The sequence below is a fragment of the Phymastichus coffea genome, unplaced genomic scaffold, assembly GCF_024137745.1.
Source record: "Phymastichus coffea isolate CEN01 unplaced genomic scaffold, Cenicafe_Pcof_1.1 PCOF00104, whole genome shotgun sequence".
NCBI classification, from domain to species: domain Eukaryota; kingdom Metazoa; phylum Arthropoda; class Insecta; order Hymenoptera; family Eulophidae; genus Phymastichus; species Phymastichus coffea.
In genome coordinates, this window is record NW_026706915.1 from 79,525 (window position 1) to 96,989 (window position 17,465).

The 17,465-nt window shown below is 40.0% G+C and overlaps 2 protein-coding genes across 5 annotated transcripts in view; one reads left to right on the forward strand and one right to left on the reverse strand.

Annotated features, from left to right (window-relative positions):
- LOC131670224 (multiple PDZ domain protein-like) overlaps positions 1–17,465 on the reverse strand; it is a 209,321-nt gene that overhangs the window by 54,578 nt on the left and 137,278 nt on the right. The gene's annotated exons all lie outside the window — the stretch shown is intronic.
- Positions 1–17,465, forward strand: part of LOC131670225 (acetylcholine receptor subunit alpha-type acr-16-like) — a 70,799-nt gene that overhangs the window by 5,786 nt on the left and 47,548 nt on the right. For 3 of the 4 annotated variants that reach the window (XM_058945650.1, XM_058945651.1, XM_058945652.1), the window contains exon 2: positions 8,913–9,055. The exons of the other annotated variant lie outside the window; for it this stretch is intronic. In XM_058945650.1, the coding sequence (XP_058801633.1) occupies positions 8,913–9,055 (143 nt within the window). The remainder of the gene's footprint in view (positions 1–8,912; positions 9,056–17,465) is intronic. 4 annotated transcript variants of the gene reach the window in all.

Sequence of the window (17,465 nt, forward strand, 5' to 3'; positions counted from 1 at the left end):
TTGAGTCAGTTAAATGAATGCTGTGCGTAATATTGAGAAATCAGTTGTTAGGAGCATCTTGAAGGGTATTCTTAGTGGAAGATACAAGGAGGGCGTATTAATCGATGTCACTGTTTATCGGGTCGGAATCGCCGGCACGTAATGAGCAGAGCGTCGAACGCGTTCATTATGCGGCCAATCACGAGAGATCGCGAGCGCAATGCAATACTCCGATATGTGCAACGAAGAAATTGTCGATTTAGCGGCATTATCCAGATACTATTAGCATGTCTCTGCTATCTAATGCTTGTAATCTGTTATTTAATAATGCTGCTATTTCTTTTTGCGAATTGTTTTGGCGAAAAACAATTGATATATCAAAGATTGCTCATTGAAACAACACGCCTTAATTTTTTATTCATAAAAGTTAGCAGAATATTTTTTGAATGGTCGAACGAATGATTTTACGAACTGTTTACTCGATGTATGACAAGTTATAGTAAAAAAAGATCCAATAATTTTGTTGTTGCAAACCATGAAGTCGTTAAAAAAGCAACGCCTTTAAGTCCATTTGATTCTGAAGCTCATATACGGCTTATGGAAATCCAATAAATTTTTTTAATAATATATGATCAAATGGCTAGAAACAGACGAGGAAAGTGAAATAATTAAAGCCTCTTTACACGTTTTTAAAATAAATGCTGCAATCAATCAGAGTTCGTTAACAGGGTTCGAGGGGGGGGGGCTTCAATGTACTAGAAAATGATTTCTGTTATCAGTTGTGAGATTGTAGTCGAAATGTGACGAAAGTGCTCGAAAAGCACATCAATCGTCCAAGTATTATCTTATCCAGTCAAAGAAAACTTGATTATCTGAGTGAGAGTTACGGATGATAATTGAACAGTGAACAGCGGCGTGATCCATCAGGATCCGGAAGCGCGGTGTAAAAGGGAAATAAAGGGGAGAAGAGAGCGCGAGCCGAAGGATTGGTTTCCTAAAAGCCATCGAAGCCAATATCCGTGTGCGACTGCGGCACTCGAGTTAACGCGCGCCGGTGAGCAAGGTTAATGACTGGCTCTACGGGCGTCTTTTCCGATTGGGCTCACGGCGACTACGACGCTCCGATATACATTGCTCGCCAATCGATGATGCGCTTCGTATCCACGCGTATACGTTACATCGTCAGCTATTATCATTGACGACTTCTCTAGTGCAGCTGCTGCGGGAGTTCCGATAGTCGCCAAATATATGTGCCTACGCGCGCGTGTCCTAGAAACGGAGTCGCGATTTGTTGATGCGAGGATAATGCTAAGCAAATCGAGCTCTCGAAGAGAATATCCTCCTGTACTCGAGCGTAATGAGGAAGGAGTTTTGGGATCAAGAGATTTGCCTACTTGGCTCTCTCATTGTCGATCAAATGCTTATATTGCCTGCGAGAGAGCTGATTGAAAATTAGTTCGCTGATTCTGCACTTTGTGCTCCACTTCTTTGCTCAAACTTTTCGTTTACCGCGCACTGACGATTCTCTTTCAGATGAACATTTTGAGCAATTTCAAGCACTAAACATTTCATCAAGCTCAAAAATTAAAAAGCTATTGAAGTGCGTTGAAAAAAAGTTAGGAAGCCAGATTCGGGCCGTATTTGAAAAAAAGGGGTTAAACTAACTTTAATAATAATTTTTTAAAGGTTAAGTGACTGGAGTTATGCCGGCGCTCGTGAAATGTGCCTTGGAAAAAAGACGAGAAAAGGAAGGGGGGGGGGGGGGACGAGCGAACAGGAGTGAGAGACGTTCTCACTCGTTGGAATTTCCGTAGTACGACCTACATATTTGTAAAAAAGTTTGTTCGCGCAGTAAAACTTTAACGTGCGCTGTGGACGACGTGTTATCGGCCGTGTGCGCGTCGCGCATTGCGCGCCCCTGCTCCGAAAAACATCGGAGGGGGCAAGCCAGAGAAGGAACACACACACGTGATGCGCGGCCTTGGTTGGCCGAACTCGCAAGAACTCTGCGCTCAGCAGTAGATGGCACTCTTTACACGTGACGTCCTATTACGGGCTTCCTCCCTATTAACCCTTTTTCAGCGACGAATAAATTTTTCCAAAAATGTTCTTCGACGTTTTTTCTTCTTTCTTTTTTATTTTCTGATCATCGTGAAGAAAACAGAAAAAATACGCGCTCAGCTAGTCATCCGCGCCCGACGATGTTTTTCTCTGTCACTCAACAAGAAAGACAGTTAATCAAATAGCCAAAAGCGATAAATCAGTGACACAACTTTGAATATTCAGAGCTTGCTCGACTGTGAAAAAAACTTTCATCGCTATAAAGCAACACGAGCTCGCTAGCGAGTGAGCGAGTGTCGAGAAAAACATCCCAAGGGAGTAGCAGCGTCGCTATAAAACACAACGTTGATTGCACTTCCAATCTCGCAAGAAGTATACGACAAACATCATTATCGTAAAGAAAGCCCAGTTGAAATAATTTCAGCGAACATAAATTAGCCATTAGTCGTAAAATCTCGTGGAGCGCGATGTTTCCGTAAATCATCAAGCTTATATATCGCCAAAGTTAGCGATCGATGTTTCTTCGTATTTTCATTTTCCAGAGCTTGAGCGTGCCTACTTAGTCGACAACAACGATTTATTAGTGTTTATAATTTAAAAGAAGACTATTTAAGGTGAAATAACCCTTGTTGTTGTACCTATGAGCTACATTGAAGCGTTAAAGCTAAACGATGTGATACGATAGCAGAGTTCAGCATAAAAATCAATTGTACAAATTTTAGTTTTAAAAAGTGGAAAGCAGTCTTAAGTTTTACGACGTAATCCAACAAAGTAATATCTTTGGGACGGATATTCCACAATACGATGTTTTATTTGATTTACGGTAAAGCAAAAACTATCCTGATAGAACCTCAACGTTATTAATAAAAAGCCGCAAAAGCGAAATGTTCTACTTTTTGTAAAGCCTCTCGTTTTGAATTTGATAAATCAATTATAACTGCATTTTTTAAATGAATAAAATAAAAGAGATACATCAGTAACAAGAAAAATAGTTAATTTCAGTTTCATTGCTAACTTATTATTTTTGTTCGTAAACAAACCATAACGAATATTTATTTCGTACTAAAATGTCTTTTAAACATAATGGCCCATATAAAGTAGGTGGTCTAAAATAAGGACTCAACAAACCGTTTATTGAGTCATTCAAGATGAGCATACTACATTATTATTTACTAAATTAATAGATTTCGCTGCAAACTAAGACCCGTATAATTTATATGCTAGAAACCTTGCCATTAAAACTTTAACGCAAACTTATTTTGCACTTTCTGTAATAAATAAGCGGGATAGTATGATCGCGGTCTCCGAATTGGAAAACAATAAAAAGAGATATGAAACCCGTTTTATACAGATACGTCGGGTAAAGCAGAGCATCGAAATGAATCGATATGTTAATTAGGAAAATAAGCCGCTGTTGAGGAAGGAAACTATATACCTTTAGTGCACAAATGTATATGTCCGTGAGAGAGCAGATTTGACGAAAAAATAAATGGTTAAAGGAAAGGGCGAGAGAAAGGTGCTAGTCACGTCGTATATACGTGGACTATGCGATGGCGAAAAGCTCTCAACTCAAATTACTTGGGCAACGTTCGAGAATTTTTCAGACCCAATTCATAGTTCACACTAGTCTCTCTCTCCCTCTCTCTTTTTCCTCGTACTACAACATCAAATTACAGATACAATGAAGTTTTGATGGAAAATCGAGTTGCACGGATTGTCTTTATCCATGATTTACTCTTGAACTATTATTGTAACTGACAAATAAAAAGCCAAGTATAAGCTTATAAAATTTCTGTTACTTTTACAGAGCTATAATTAAAAGATATCTCGAAACTTCCATTTACACTGTTTGCTTATTTTTTTTTCTGCAAGCTTTATTACCGCGATGTAAGCTTAAGTACATCACTAGTACGGTATTGATATATTAAAATAATAATGCTTGAAAGGTCTCTAACTTTACATATATCTGTCACTTAATTTAATACGGACTTTTATGCATCTTACTAAATCATTTTTCATTCGCATTAATTTTGTCGTTGTACTAGGTGTTTCATAAAAATAAAATTTATCTGTGATGCTATTTTCAATGCCTTGTTCCTCTACCTACATAGGACGAAATATGCAATGAAAATGTATTATTTAACGCGACTTCTATATAATTGATGAACGTTACGTAAGCGTGAATTACTTGAAATCCAGGCGAGTTCACGTAGATTATTGATAGCGCACGGGGAAAATCCAGAAAAATTAAATATTACCACACTGCTGCAGCCACTGGCGGACTGCTTGAATCACGGGAGCAGAGGGAGGATGGAATCGGTCTCTAGCGTAAATCTTAATTACGCTCGGCCTAACAAAACACACGTTGACACAGACAAACTGGAGTTACTGCTATAGCCCCGCAGCTTGCGTGCCATCGCAACACTAAAGCGCGCGCTTGTCTGTATCTCATCGTGCTCTACATAAATTGCGCGTTAGTTTATACTTCGCCTAGCGATGAGCAGCTGCGACACAAAGATAGCACGCGTTAATACGAATAGGTGCCGTATTCATCGCTCATTATAGAGGCGCAACGTATGCCCATTCGGAAACCAGAACGTCGGAGGAAAAGCCGCGGCGCGCATATACGGATGTACGCGGAGGCAAATGTATAGCGTCAGCTGCCAAAAGCTAAAGCGCCGAGAAAACGCGTGCGCGATGTAAATCGATAATCGCGCCAGTAGGTCAGACCCCCCTGCGCGTAGTTGGGCCGCGCGGCGGAAACTGTGCCAAAGTCCGTCACCACCGCCGCGGCCAGCTCCGCACCTCGCGTTCGTTTTTCGAAGCGAGAATTTCATTAGCGACGCGCGGGAAATGAAGAGCGAGAGAGAAAGAGAGCGAGAAAGAGAGAGAGAGAGAGAGAGAGAGAGAAAACGCCTTTTCCAGGATGTCGCAGAAAGCCAAGAGGGAATTGCGCCGTCTCGCCGCATCACGCTTGCGTTTGCACTTTCTTGCTTTCCTTTCTCTCTCGCTCTGTCGGTAGGACCAATGGCCAGAGGATAGTAACTGTCTGGAATGGATTATGGTAATGTAGATAGGATTTCAGCGCGTTTTTTTTCCTCCTCTAGTTGGGTGTAGTTGCGGGATATCGGGCGAAGCAAGCAGATTTTTTTTTATTATCGTGAGATTTAATTTCTCGTGGAGGAAAAATCAATTTCTCATACGCTCTATAATTATCCTTTACATAATGATAATGCTTCTATGAGCATACGTTTGTACGGCGGATGCCCGTAATGGAGCGCTCCTCTCTCGCCTAGCTTATAATAGTGCTTTCGTTAATATTTTTTAAGAACGTCGAGATTTAGACGAAAACAAATGGCACTTTTGGGAATGATTGCGCTCGCAAATGCATGGCGTGCGTCCGCGCGAAACGAACCGAAAACATTAATAGAATCCTCGGGAGTAGGTCAGTTCGTTATGGTACATAATTTGATTACGCTAGCATGCGAACCTGCTAACAAATAGATCGTAGGGAAGTCCATACCTCCGTACATCGGCGAGCAGTCGTTAGCCGAGAAAGCACTCGCGAGCAGCTAATGAAAACGAACGCGACGTGCGCGTTTCACGAGTGAGCGCTGCGTGGCGCACGTGCGCGGATGTACACGTAGCGTCCGCGAAGGAGAGCGAGAGAGAACGAAATGAAACGTCTGCGCAGTAAAGCTTCGCCGCTAACATAATTAAGAAGCAAAGCGAAGCCGCTAAATTACGTAAAGTCCTCGTAAAAAAGTCGAGCCAATTTCCCTTTTTCGTTTTAATTCCAGCCGATATCGCTTCTGGCGTGGTCCGCGCCGTGCCAGCGCCAGCCAAAAACTGCCGTGCAAATAAAGGAGAAAAAGGAAAAAAAAACGTGGACGTGAAAGAGCGAGCGAGCGAGCCAGAGCAGCGCCGCGTATCGAGCAAGCCTGTATCTCTAAAAATAAAACGCGTAAGATGCGCCAACACATTTCATCGTCGATCAGCTACGCTTCCCCTTTGAAAATTAGGACGCGGCCGTTACACGTACGTGTACACCCGCAGCAGGATTAAATATATTGCAAGACGAGCCACTCGTTAAGCTCCTTACGCTTTTTTTCTTTATATTATATATCGCGTGTTGTTTTTATCATCGAGCCTCGGTAGCATTGCGCCTACACGCGAGGGCGCAATTAGTTCTAGCGGCTTCTCTTTCTATCGCTGACTCCATCTCAATTGATTTTTAATTGCGCCACTTTTACTGCAATTGCTTATACGTCAACTTGGGAGCTGTTATTTTCCTTATTTCCGCCGGCGTATCCAGTTTTTTTTCGCTTTTTCAATCAAAACACTGCAAATTCAGCATCGATCGGGGTTATGTGTATTTACGTTCGCGTCAATTACGCAACGAGTGAGGGAGGGTGAACTCGCACGTTAACGAGTTAGAGATTAGCGCTGAGTGCGCTAATTATTGGATTGAATGCGAATTCGTAATTGTGAATACGCGCGACCTAGCATAAACCGTTTGACTTTATAAATCGGCCCAATTCCGTTGAAGCTGAAATAATTAATTGAACTTGTCTTTGTGTGCTCCGTCGGCTGTCGCTTGAGGATTTGAGGCAAAAACCTACTGGGTCAATGTAAGTAATTATCGATTTCTTTGCTGTTACCATCGCTGCCACGCTCTCTCTCTCTCTCTCTCTCTCTCTCTCTCTCTCTCTCTCTCTCTCTTTCTCATTTTTGTATTTGCTAATGCAAAAAACAGGGCCGGCATTAATTAATAACCAAAGTCGAGTTATATATACAATTGGAAATTACATGTTTTTTTAATAGGTGATATTACAAATAAATACAATTTTCTTTGAATATTTAACCGTATGTATGATAATCCAACGACGGCTTTATTATGGATTTAAACCACAATTCATTGTAAATGAAAGTTGCTTAAATAACAAAGACTAACCAGAAAAACAAAACTAGTTTAAGGCTCGGAAACTGCGACTTCATCAACGCATTCAGACAATTATACGAAAAAATTCAAAACCCTTCTAGAAACGTGAAACAAAACACAAGAGAGAGAGAGAGAGAGAGAGAGAGAGAGAATGAGAAAAAAGGCAGCGCCCTGGTAAATACGCATATTTCCAGCCGACAGAAGTTAAACTTTAGAGCAGCTCGAGCCAAATCCATGCGGCAACAAAGCGCGCCAATTCGAAATCGTAGCAGCTAGACCGAAATAAAAGCAGAGCAAAGCTGCGAAGAATAATGCACACAAACACATATACACTCCGCGAGCTTTAATTACTTCCGCGAGGCCGCAGCCGACGCTCAAGCGGGGTAAACGTGACTCGTCGCCCGGAAATTGCCAGGCCCGCGAAGCTGAATTGCGCTGGCCAGCCAATTGCATTGCGAAGATGAGAAAAAGGCGCGCGCACATACGTTCGGCGAGTGCACCATGGAAAAGAAATAACAGCGACAAATCTTGCTGTTATTTTCTCTTTTACCTTTCCGCGCATACAACTTTGCAAACAATTTGGAATTTCTGAGCTTTTGAATAACGCTCGCGGCACCGATGTGCAGTACTTAGGAATTTTCCAGGTGGCTGCCGGGACTTTCAAGATTTATGGTCATTGGTTTGGTTTGCTCGAATGTCTGCAGGAATGCGTATGTAGAACTGATAAAAAATTTCGGAATTTACTTTTCTCTCTTTTTTTCTTTCTTGTTAATGAAGTTTCGCACGTAACGTTAACCTAAATTTATTTTTTTATTATCGCAATTACTCTGTTGATAGCAGCATTTATTTACGAGGTGATGCTACGTGTAAACGATCGATTACATTTACGACGCATTGTATTTTATCGTTTGCCATTGAAAAATGTTACTGCAACAACATCAAAGGCTTTTATTAGTAATTCACGTAATTGTACTGTGACGAGGCTGAATTTTTGATAAAGATTCAAAATATCGATTGCGTCGCAAGTACTACTAAATCATTGACTTCAAGGAAAGAAAGAATCGCACATGTAAAGAAAGACGGAAAAAAATATCGGTATAATTTGTAAATAGGCTATACCAACGTTCTAATACATCTACAGAAGAAAAAAAAAAGAAAAAAAAAATAGTTTCAACGCATAAAAGTTGCAATTTCCCAGAAGCATTATGGGTATTGAAAAGAGGTACTTTCGTGAAAGTGAGGCGTATAACATCAGTCCGTAGACAAATAGCGTAGTAGCGAGCGTAGGAGGTGAAATCCATTATTATTACCATTATCGCAGAGTGCAAGCTTAAACGCTTTGGAGAGTTACTTATTCTTTAGGCGGAACGGTTAGAGCGAGAGGGAAAGAGACTGCGCAACAATTATTTCGCGGTGAACCGGCACGGAGGGTATTTAGCGTGCGCTCGACCGCTGTCGTGACCATAGTAACAGCAGAGTGTATGTAAAAAGAGAGCAAAGTTTTCGAAGCACCCAGTATAGTGCAAACGCGACAATGAGAGCCGTTTAAGGTCTATTAAACGCGAAAAATAACACTCGAGTGCACGCGAAACCGCAGATAAGATAAGACTGGCGGACATTCACAATGCATGTATTTCACGTGTCGTTTCACATCTATGCATTAAATACATGTATATATTCGTGCTTCTTTTCCTTTTCCTGATTCGCGCGTGGGTTTTTCTTTACTTTCGCGAAAGGAAACGACGCCATCGTTACCTTCAGTGCGAGTAGCTCTTTTATGTGTGCGATGTTGTTCTTCAGGAGATACATATGTACAATATTGACAGCAACAATCAGAAAAAGAAAAATGAAAAAAAAAAAGAAACGAAGAAGAAACAAAAATAATGGTGAAAAGTGAGAGATTATTGAAATGTAATAAAATGTCGGTTAGGGTTGGTAACTGGCGGTTTTCATGAGAAGAGACTGCTAAACGACCTGCTGGATACGTACAACACGCTGGAGCGACCGGTCCAAAATGAGTCCGACCCCCTTCCGCTGAGCTTCGGCCTTACGCTTATGCAAATTATTGACGTTGTAAGTTTGACACGAAGAAAAAGAAACAAAAACCAACAAAAAAACCAAAGTTCATGCCTACAGTTGAACAGTTATTTTTTGAACTATTTTTTCAAACAGTTACAATACTTTCACATGACAAATTATAAGAAACTCATACTGTTTACATATGGCATTGATACTTTGTTCAGTTTTTCTTTCACTCGTATTATCACGCTTTCAATTTTTTCTTCTTCTTACTCATTTCTATTTTCTGAGAGACTACCATTCCTGCACCACTTTTTTGATTATTTGCAATGTGACGAGAGAAGAGTTTGCCTTGTTACCTTTGTAAAATGAGCGTAGTTCTTAAGAATTTTTTTTGCTGAGTATTTTTTTTAGTGTAGAATATTTTCATGGATAATAAGTAGTATAACATGTAGAGATGAAAAATCAATTCATTTTATTCGGGAGCTTCTTTGTGAACTGACATATCTTTCTATCAAAAATATAATATATTAATGTTAAATAAATGTGTAAAATGAAATCGATTATATATTTTTTGACATGTCTAAAATATTAATAACAAACTATGATTGATTCACATTATCAAACGAATTCGTTTCATTTTAAATTTAGATAATTAACTCTCTCAGAAGTTTATAATTCAATAAACGTATATATGCGTCAGCGTCATTAATTATCTGACTAAGTTTATGTTACGAAGTAAATAATAGTAATTGCATATATTATTATCAGGTGAAGCTAACAAGTTTTAACTTTAGTGATGATTAGGATTTGTGGACTAAACATCCACACTAATGAGGCAAACTATTTTCTTGTTTTAATTGCTTGAAATTCCATTTGGTTCGACTATCTTATTTAACTTATATTATTTATTTAATTTCATAAGAGTGTATAATAAAAGCAAATGTTTTTATCGTAGAAAAAAAAATAATTGAACCAAATTGAAAGTAATACACAAATCTAGCTTATTTGATTGAGTTTTTTTATATCGAGGTAAAGTTTGATATGCACGTAACTCGAGATGACGCCCATCAAAGCACCATTCACTCTTCACAATTTGAGTTGTCGCTCGATATTATTCTGCGCGTAGCTCAGTTTTCTCTCTCTTTTTTTTTTCATTTCTTTTATCGATTTCCCAGTCGTTGCACCCTCGTTTTTTGTCGCTCGGATGATTTTTCACTATCTCGCTCTTTTTCTCCCATTATGTCAATTTAATCGCGGCACCTTAATCGATTTCAAATGCATATAACGCGACGCGCATCGCTCTCACTTCTCAGTCTCTTTTGCTCTCCTTCCGCTGCCTCTTTTAATTTATCTCTCATGGAATTTCACTTCTTCTTATATTTTCTGGATTTGCCTATATTGCTTACTGAGTATTTCGGCTATTTGATTTTATTTTTTATTATTTTTGTACAACTTAAGGCGTGGTTACTTTTGATTTTGCTGTAGTAGCATTGACAAAATCCCTTTTCTTTTGTAATGGAGTGCAATCTTACTTGTTTATTGAACCTATACTTGCTGAAAGTAATGAGGCTAAAGCAAAGCGAACGCTGGAAAATTATGCTGTTTGTAATGTTTTTTAGTATTCAAGTTTTGACATAAATCACATTATTTAATTTCTGGAATTGCAAAGCATAAAGATTACGCTTTGAAATATTGATAATCGTATTGACGCGGAGTTTGCTTTTGACAACGTTGTGCCGCTGCGTTCAAAAATGGGGAATCGGCACAAAGAGATCGCTATACCTGATTTTGCCGCCTTGTGTTTTCGAATTCGCTTTATGCGCGAGTAAATATCCGCCGTCCGTACATTGGTAAAAGTTTTCCTCTTTTTTCTATACGTTTGACTGTTGGAAAGTACTTTGATCTGCGAAGCGTGCCTACGTAGCTTTTTGCTTAGAAATTCTTTTGTCGCTGTGCCGTATGTCGATCGATTAGCATGAGAATTTATCCAGCACGCAAAAGAATGAAAGAAATAAAGAAGCACAGACTATATATTGTGGGAAAGAAAAGACAAATTAGAGCGGATAAACTCGGAGAAGAAAAGAAGTCAGCGAATGTTGAGTTTGCTAATGGCACAAGCGAGCAATAATTGAGTATACGTCAACAAATTAATTTTAATAAGCAGCAGTGTCCCGACGGTTTACAAAACAAGCACTCGTTGGTATAGTCGGACGGGTTCGGCAAGTCGCCGAGAGCAGAAGGGAAATCTCGATTATAAATGCGTAAACAAATTTTCAAGTGTGTTCGCTCAGCTCTGGCCTCCTCCTCGTCAATATGCAAATTTTTATTACTGCACTTTTATGTTTCCTTATTTTCCGAAAGAAAGCTCTCCTTGAGCTATATACATGGTTATTTTCATGGATTACGTTTGCACTAACATAATATCTATTTATATATGTCCTATCTACCAGAGAATCACTCGATTTGTTAATTTGTGTATCGAACATTAATATATATTTATATTATGCATTATTGATTCGCGTCTCTTTTTTTGTGTCTTGTTATATATACTTTATATATACCCTACTTTGTGATACCTTTTATACAATGATAATAACAGTGACACTCCTTTAACCAATGAAAGAAAATACAATGTTCATTCAAACATAGATTGTACAGTTGTAATTAATTGTTAAGTAAAAATATACACTCGCAACATTATTCACCAGTGATACAACATAACGATACATATAATTTTCAAATCCAGCCGAATCCGATATAATGGAAAACTCACTCATAGGAAAGTGCGATGAAATGAGACAGTGTAAACGTGCCCAGTGTGCGTCACGGAGGCGAGCATCTTGAAAGATAATGATTTCCTCCGGCCAGAATATTCAATTTCCCAGCTCCAGCTTCTCCTCCTCCTTCTCTCCTTCGAGTGCCAATAGCCATAAATATCAGCTCCTGAATAGAAATTTTCAATCTACCACCTTATATATCCCTCTAATAATTCACTGCTTATCGCTTCTCAGGCAAAAATCTCCGGATTTCGCGCGGGCTAATGTTTATCCGATATTGCATGCTTTCTCGCCGCCGCCGGATTCAAATCAATAACAACCACTTTCGCGCGGGTTTTTTACACTCTAGCCATAATTATTTGCTGACCGATTGATCGCCAATCGATGGGCTTTGGTTGTTTTTCTTGTGCGCCGAAATTCCTTAAAGTTTGGATCCCTTCAAGGCAGGTAGGCTATTGGCGTAGCAGTTGGCATTTGGCATCCTCTTAACTCTTAAAGGACTTGGCTCCCGCCAAAGTCTCTTCTTCGGTGTGATAATATCTATCGATCCATTTGTTGTATCTCTCGAGTGAAGTTTATTTTGGTATTTCTTATCGTTTCCAAAGTGAAAGCGCCGCCTGCATTTTCCTTTCGTTGAGATGCTTCAAGCGAAACTGAAGTTTTTTCTGATCGTCGTTTATCTCTTTTTGCCTGTCCGTTTATTCGCGTTCGATCGCGACGCGTAATTGTAGGCACGCCAATATTATCACAAGGGCGGGCTGACGGAAACAAAAGAAAAAATCCTCAAGAGGGAGAGAGCGAAGTGGCGTTAACAATCGCTGACCGAAATTATAGGCTCGGCTTTGTCAAGCCAACCGGATAATTACCTCCGCAACAGCGAGGACGCTAATAAGAGCAACCTACCGAATATCGCGCGCGTCGGTGGCATAGCCGATTCCATTCTTTCGTCGTGGTCTAATCTGAGTAATGACGCCCGTAACCTCGTAATTAGCGGGCAGGCCTCTCTAGTCTCGCATTCCAGGCGTGCGACCGCAATAAGCTGCTGCTACTGTTGGTGCATCGACCCATCGTCTTTTTCGCCCTCCCACCCTCTTCTTTTCTCTTTTGTTTTTGTGTCCTCGTTTCGAGCTACCCTCAGTGCTAAAGACACTGATTTCTCTCTTTCTCTCTCTCCCTTCCTTTCAGCAGCTATGTACTTCGGAAAGGATTGCTCTTGGATAACCGTTTGTTACCAACGAGTCTTGCGTACAGTTTTGCGCATCGCTTGCTTACTGTTTTACGAATGCTCTGTGCGCAATCCACGTATTCTCTACCAGTTGGTTGTTCTTTCTTCTTTTTTGCCTCTGCCCCTCTGCCCCTTCGCCTCAAGGATTTTTCGCTGGTTTCTGGGGTATCATTGTGATGCGCAGTGCAGCAGATCGTGTTTTTTTTTCGCTCTTGCTTTTTGTAAAAGTTCTGTACGGCTGGTTTATTTATTGGTAAATTGCAGAATTTACTCGACTGTAAAGTTAAAAAATACACGCTTCTTCTAAAATAATCATTTGAATAACGGTCTCGTGGGATTAATTTGCTGATTCGTGTCAGTCATATTTGATATTGTGGAGTTTACGGTGAAAAATTTTATCTTACGCGTGCATCGAAATGTTTCGTGCAAGTCTTTCAGTTCCGGAAAAGCGATAAAAACAAAAAGCCAAATGCTGCTGCCAATTTATCGGTCGCAGTATGAAAAAACTTGGATATTTCGGAAGCTCAAAAATCATGAAAGTAAGTTGATTTTTCTGCGCTGCCGTGATTTTCGTTGGGCAGCGATCGAATAGAAAAAGTTTGACACTCGTTGATGAAAATCGTGCAACATCTGTTCCGAACGTAAATCGTAGAGTGGTATTATAAAATTACAACGGCAAAAAAGCAAAAGAAAAGAGAAGAAGAAGAAGAAGAAGAAGAAGAAGAAGAAGAAGAGGAAGAAGAGAGAAGCGTATACATATACGAGCGAAGTAAATACATCGCTGACGCTCGGGCTGTTTCTTTGGAAAAGCACTAAAATGCCTTTTACGTACTTGTTCGTATATTGCGGTAGAAGGGCTTCCGTTCTCCTTTTCTTTACTTTTTGTTTCTTTTTTTTTCTTCTTTTTATTCGACGAGGGTCTGAAAAACTTTTCACGAGCTTTTTACGCGACTTTCTCCTACTTTCGGACAGCGCACGCTCGTCCTATAAGTCCGAGCTTGTAGGCGATTTTTATAGGTCCTCTCGTAGCAGAAAAGAGATTTGTTTGAAAGAGGGGCGCTCGCGCCTTGCCATTACTATAGTTTGTGAAAAGTCGTGGGCGCGTGCACCGAGAGAAGAATGCCGAGGTGAATTCGCCTAGATGTCTCGAGCTCTCGCCTGGGATCACGTTGCAAATGAAGGGAATTTCCATGAACCTGATGCCCGAATTTCGTGCCTCGAATGTACATGGCAAACTTAGCTTGGGAATCTGAGAACAACGGCAGCGCGTTGGCGCGTACATTTGCAGAAAGTCCTTGTCTATTGTTACTCGATTAGAAACTACGCTACACGCTCTCGAAGTCGAGATTAACGATTCCAATAGGCAAGCGAGCGAGAGTGAGAAAGCTTGAATAAGTAATCGAGGCGTCAACGTCGTAAAAGCCGAGCTGCTTCCGCATAAATTTAGATCGAGCGCGACACACTCGCGCGTACACGTGGCTCTTCCTCTCTTTCGCACGAGGGAATTTGCAGCACTTACACGCTCCGCATACTCGCGCGAGGCAGTTCTCTTTTCCTCTTTGAATTATGGCTTGACGTATACGCAGTGGCGGCGGCGGCGGCGGCGGCGGCGGCGTAGAACCGAGGCTCTCTCCGCGGGCTTAACACCGTTACACGCGGACAAGGAGGAGTTTTACATTAGAAAATACGAGATACCCATAGATCTCGCTTTACAACGTTGGGGAATCCTTTGACCGAAGAATTTTCGGCAGCGCTCCGGGGATGTTCCGCGAGTGCAAAGTTTGCAAACCATGTGTGCGACCATATGCTCTCATCTTGTTTCTCCCTCTCTTCTATACCTATGTATATCCAAAAGTATCTCTGCCGCTAATCCCTCATTTACTTTCACTTTAACTCGCTCTCTGTGGCTCTTCTATGCTATACACACTGGAATGAAAATAATTACTGTTTGTTCCTTCGAGGTTTTACGATTCATTTTCGTTGATCATGTACATAATATACAAGCTCTATATTATGTAGGTTTAGAGAGCAGGTAATATTATACATTTGGACTTAACGTAGTTAAAGTCTGTTGTTGATTCTTTGATGCTATTTATTCTTTGACACGTATTTTGGAAGCTGCACACTTAATTATTTATATCGATTTCATCAAAGGGCATACATTTGGTACCTTATTCTATTTATTGGCTATCATAATTTATTATACTTATTATTTTGTTTATGCAATATATTTTTACTAAACAAATTTTTTACACCGAACGATAAAAGTTGAAATATTTGTGTTTTCGAGTATATTGATGGTCCGAAATGGTTTTGAAAAATTAATAACTTATTTTGTTTTATTTGTTTTTCGTTGTTTCATTTGAATTCAAAAAGTTGCATGACGTTTAGTTCAACCAGAATATTCAGGTTTTAGATGTATGCCCGTTTGTAATCAGTAGAATTTTTATTGTCGCCAGAGAAATATAAGATTTGTCGCCTAAATTGAGTTCAAAATTACATTCAATAGCTGTCATTAAGTGCTAATGCGGAGTTCAGCCACTTTGATTTTTGCTGTCCATTGTTACGACCACTAAGGCATTTTAGTCAACCGTAACCTTCTGTGCAAAGCAGAAATACAGTCCTTTTTCTTGCCTCATCGATTAGATTGAAGGTTTAACCTGATCCCAGGCTCAATCTTGAAACGATAATCTCAGAGACAATGAAACTTGGACGAAAGCTGGTGGTCAGTGAAAATCAAAGTAATCACGCAAAAGAAAAAAAGAAAAAAACAACAACAAGGTGACATGCGAATATTTTTCTCGCGTAATCAAGAGAAATGCGGTCGAGTCGATGTAAAACAAAAAGAAAAGAACCAAAATGAAAAGAAATAACGAGAGAAAAGAGATAGCAGAAGAATGATCAACATGGCGCAGAGAACGAACAGAAAGATGAAATATTCGATTATTCGTATTGAGCGGATGGTGAAAAGCCTAAAACACGTTCGTGCGTATATAGGCATTCGACAATGTAAAAAAAAAAACAAAGAGTGAGGAACAAAAACTACACGCGCGCGCGCGCGCGCATACACACACACACACATAGAGAAAGAGACCGACGGGCGACAAGGGGGGTGAGAGCGATAAACGACAGCGACGATGACAACGACGACTACGACACCAAGAGACAGACTACGATCGATCGATCGGGCGTACGGTTGTGATCGTCACATGTGCAGCTCATACTCTCTCGGTTTACATCCGGCGATCGAGTGCACCCATTAACACACACATACACACACACACAGTCAACCTACCACTGTCTAGCACACGATTATAAAAGAGCGGTGAGGACGAGAGACAGAAAGTGAGCGAGGCGCTGTTCAAGCGCTCGTAACTTGCCGAGATAAAGCGAGATATATATTATACAGACATGTATTTATTATATTATATATTATATATCTAGATATATACATATACGCACGACTCTTATTCGCGCCCACTTAGTTTGGCGCATTTTTTTTGAGTATTTATGTATATTTTACATGTATATTATTATTGAAATACATCCGTACATATGCTCTACTTACTCCTCGTATGGTACTAAAAAACGAAAAGACAGAAACCACTGCTCTTAAAACAAATCGAATAAATCATTCTCTATAAACGATCCGCTCTGCATGTCGAATTTTTTTTTTGTCAGTTGTAGATTTTTTTTAGCGCAGTGCTCCGCACGCAGTCGCACTCTGACGCAGCCGTGGCTTTTTTAATAACGAATGACAATCGATCGAGCATGCAGCCTATAACCGTTCAGCCTATATGTCCAATAAAACAAAATTTTCTTTTCGTCTACTGACGACGTGACCAACTATTTTTTTTTATTTACTTTTTTTTCGTTTTTCTGATTGCCACCCATGCAAATTTAGCTCAACTGATTTTTCAATTTTTCACATGGAATCCGCTTTTTTTTTTCTTTTTCCTTGGTTTTTCGATCGAGAGATATTCGAACTATTGTACGTACAATTGGCGAGGCAAGGAAATGCCGACGGATGGATGTGTTTGTATATAGTAGTTGAGATATGCATTTGAAGACGCCGGTACACGGTGCTGCATCAGAGTGCGTAAGAGTCCGAGCGAAAACAAGTAAGAGAGTCAACGAAAAGGGAAGAGAGGAGCGAAAGTAGTATTAACGAGTATAGGGCAACATCGGCCCATCAATTTGACTTTGGGAATAAATATTTCCTTTGCTATATATACTAGCTCCACTTCCTAATTCGCATGCTGCCCTCGCTCGCCAATCATATGTAGTTTCAATGTTTTGGTTGTATTTTTTTACTAGTCGTTCAATAGTTAGATATAATTGTATATCTTATCTAATTGTTTATATGTACATGTATTACCTTTTTCGCGAGGTTGTATATCCTCCTATTATGTAATATGTTTTTTTTCCAGTGCACTATCGAAACACTCAAGAGACTTCA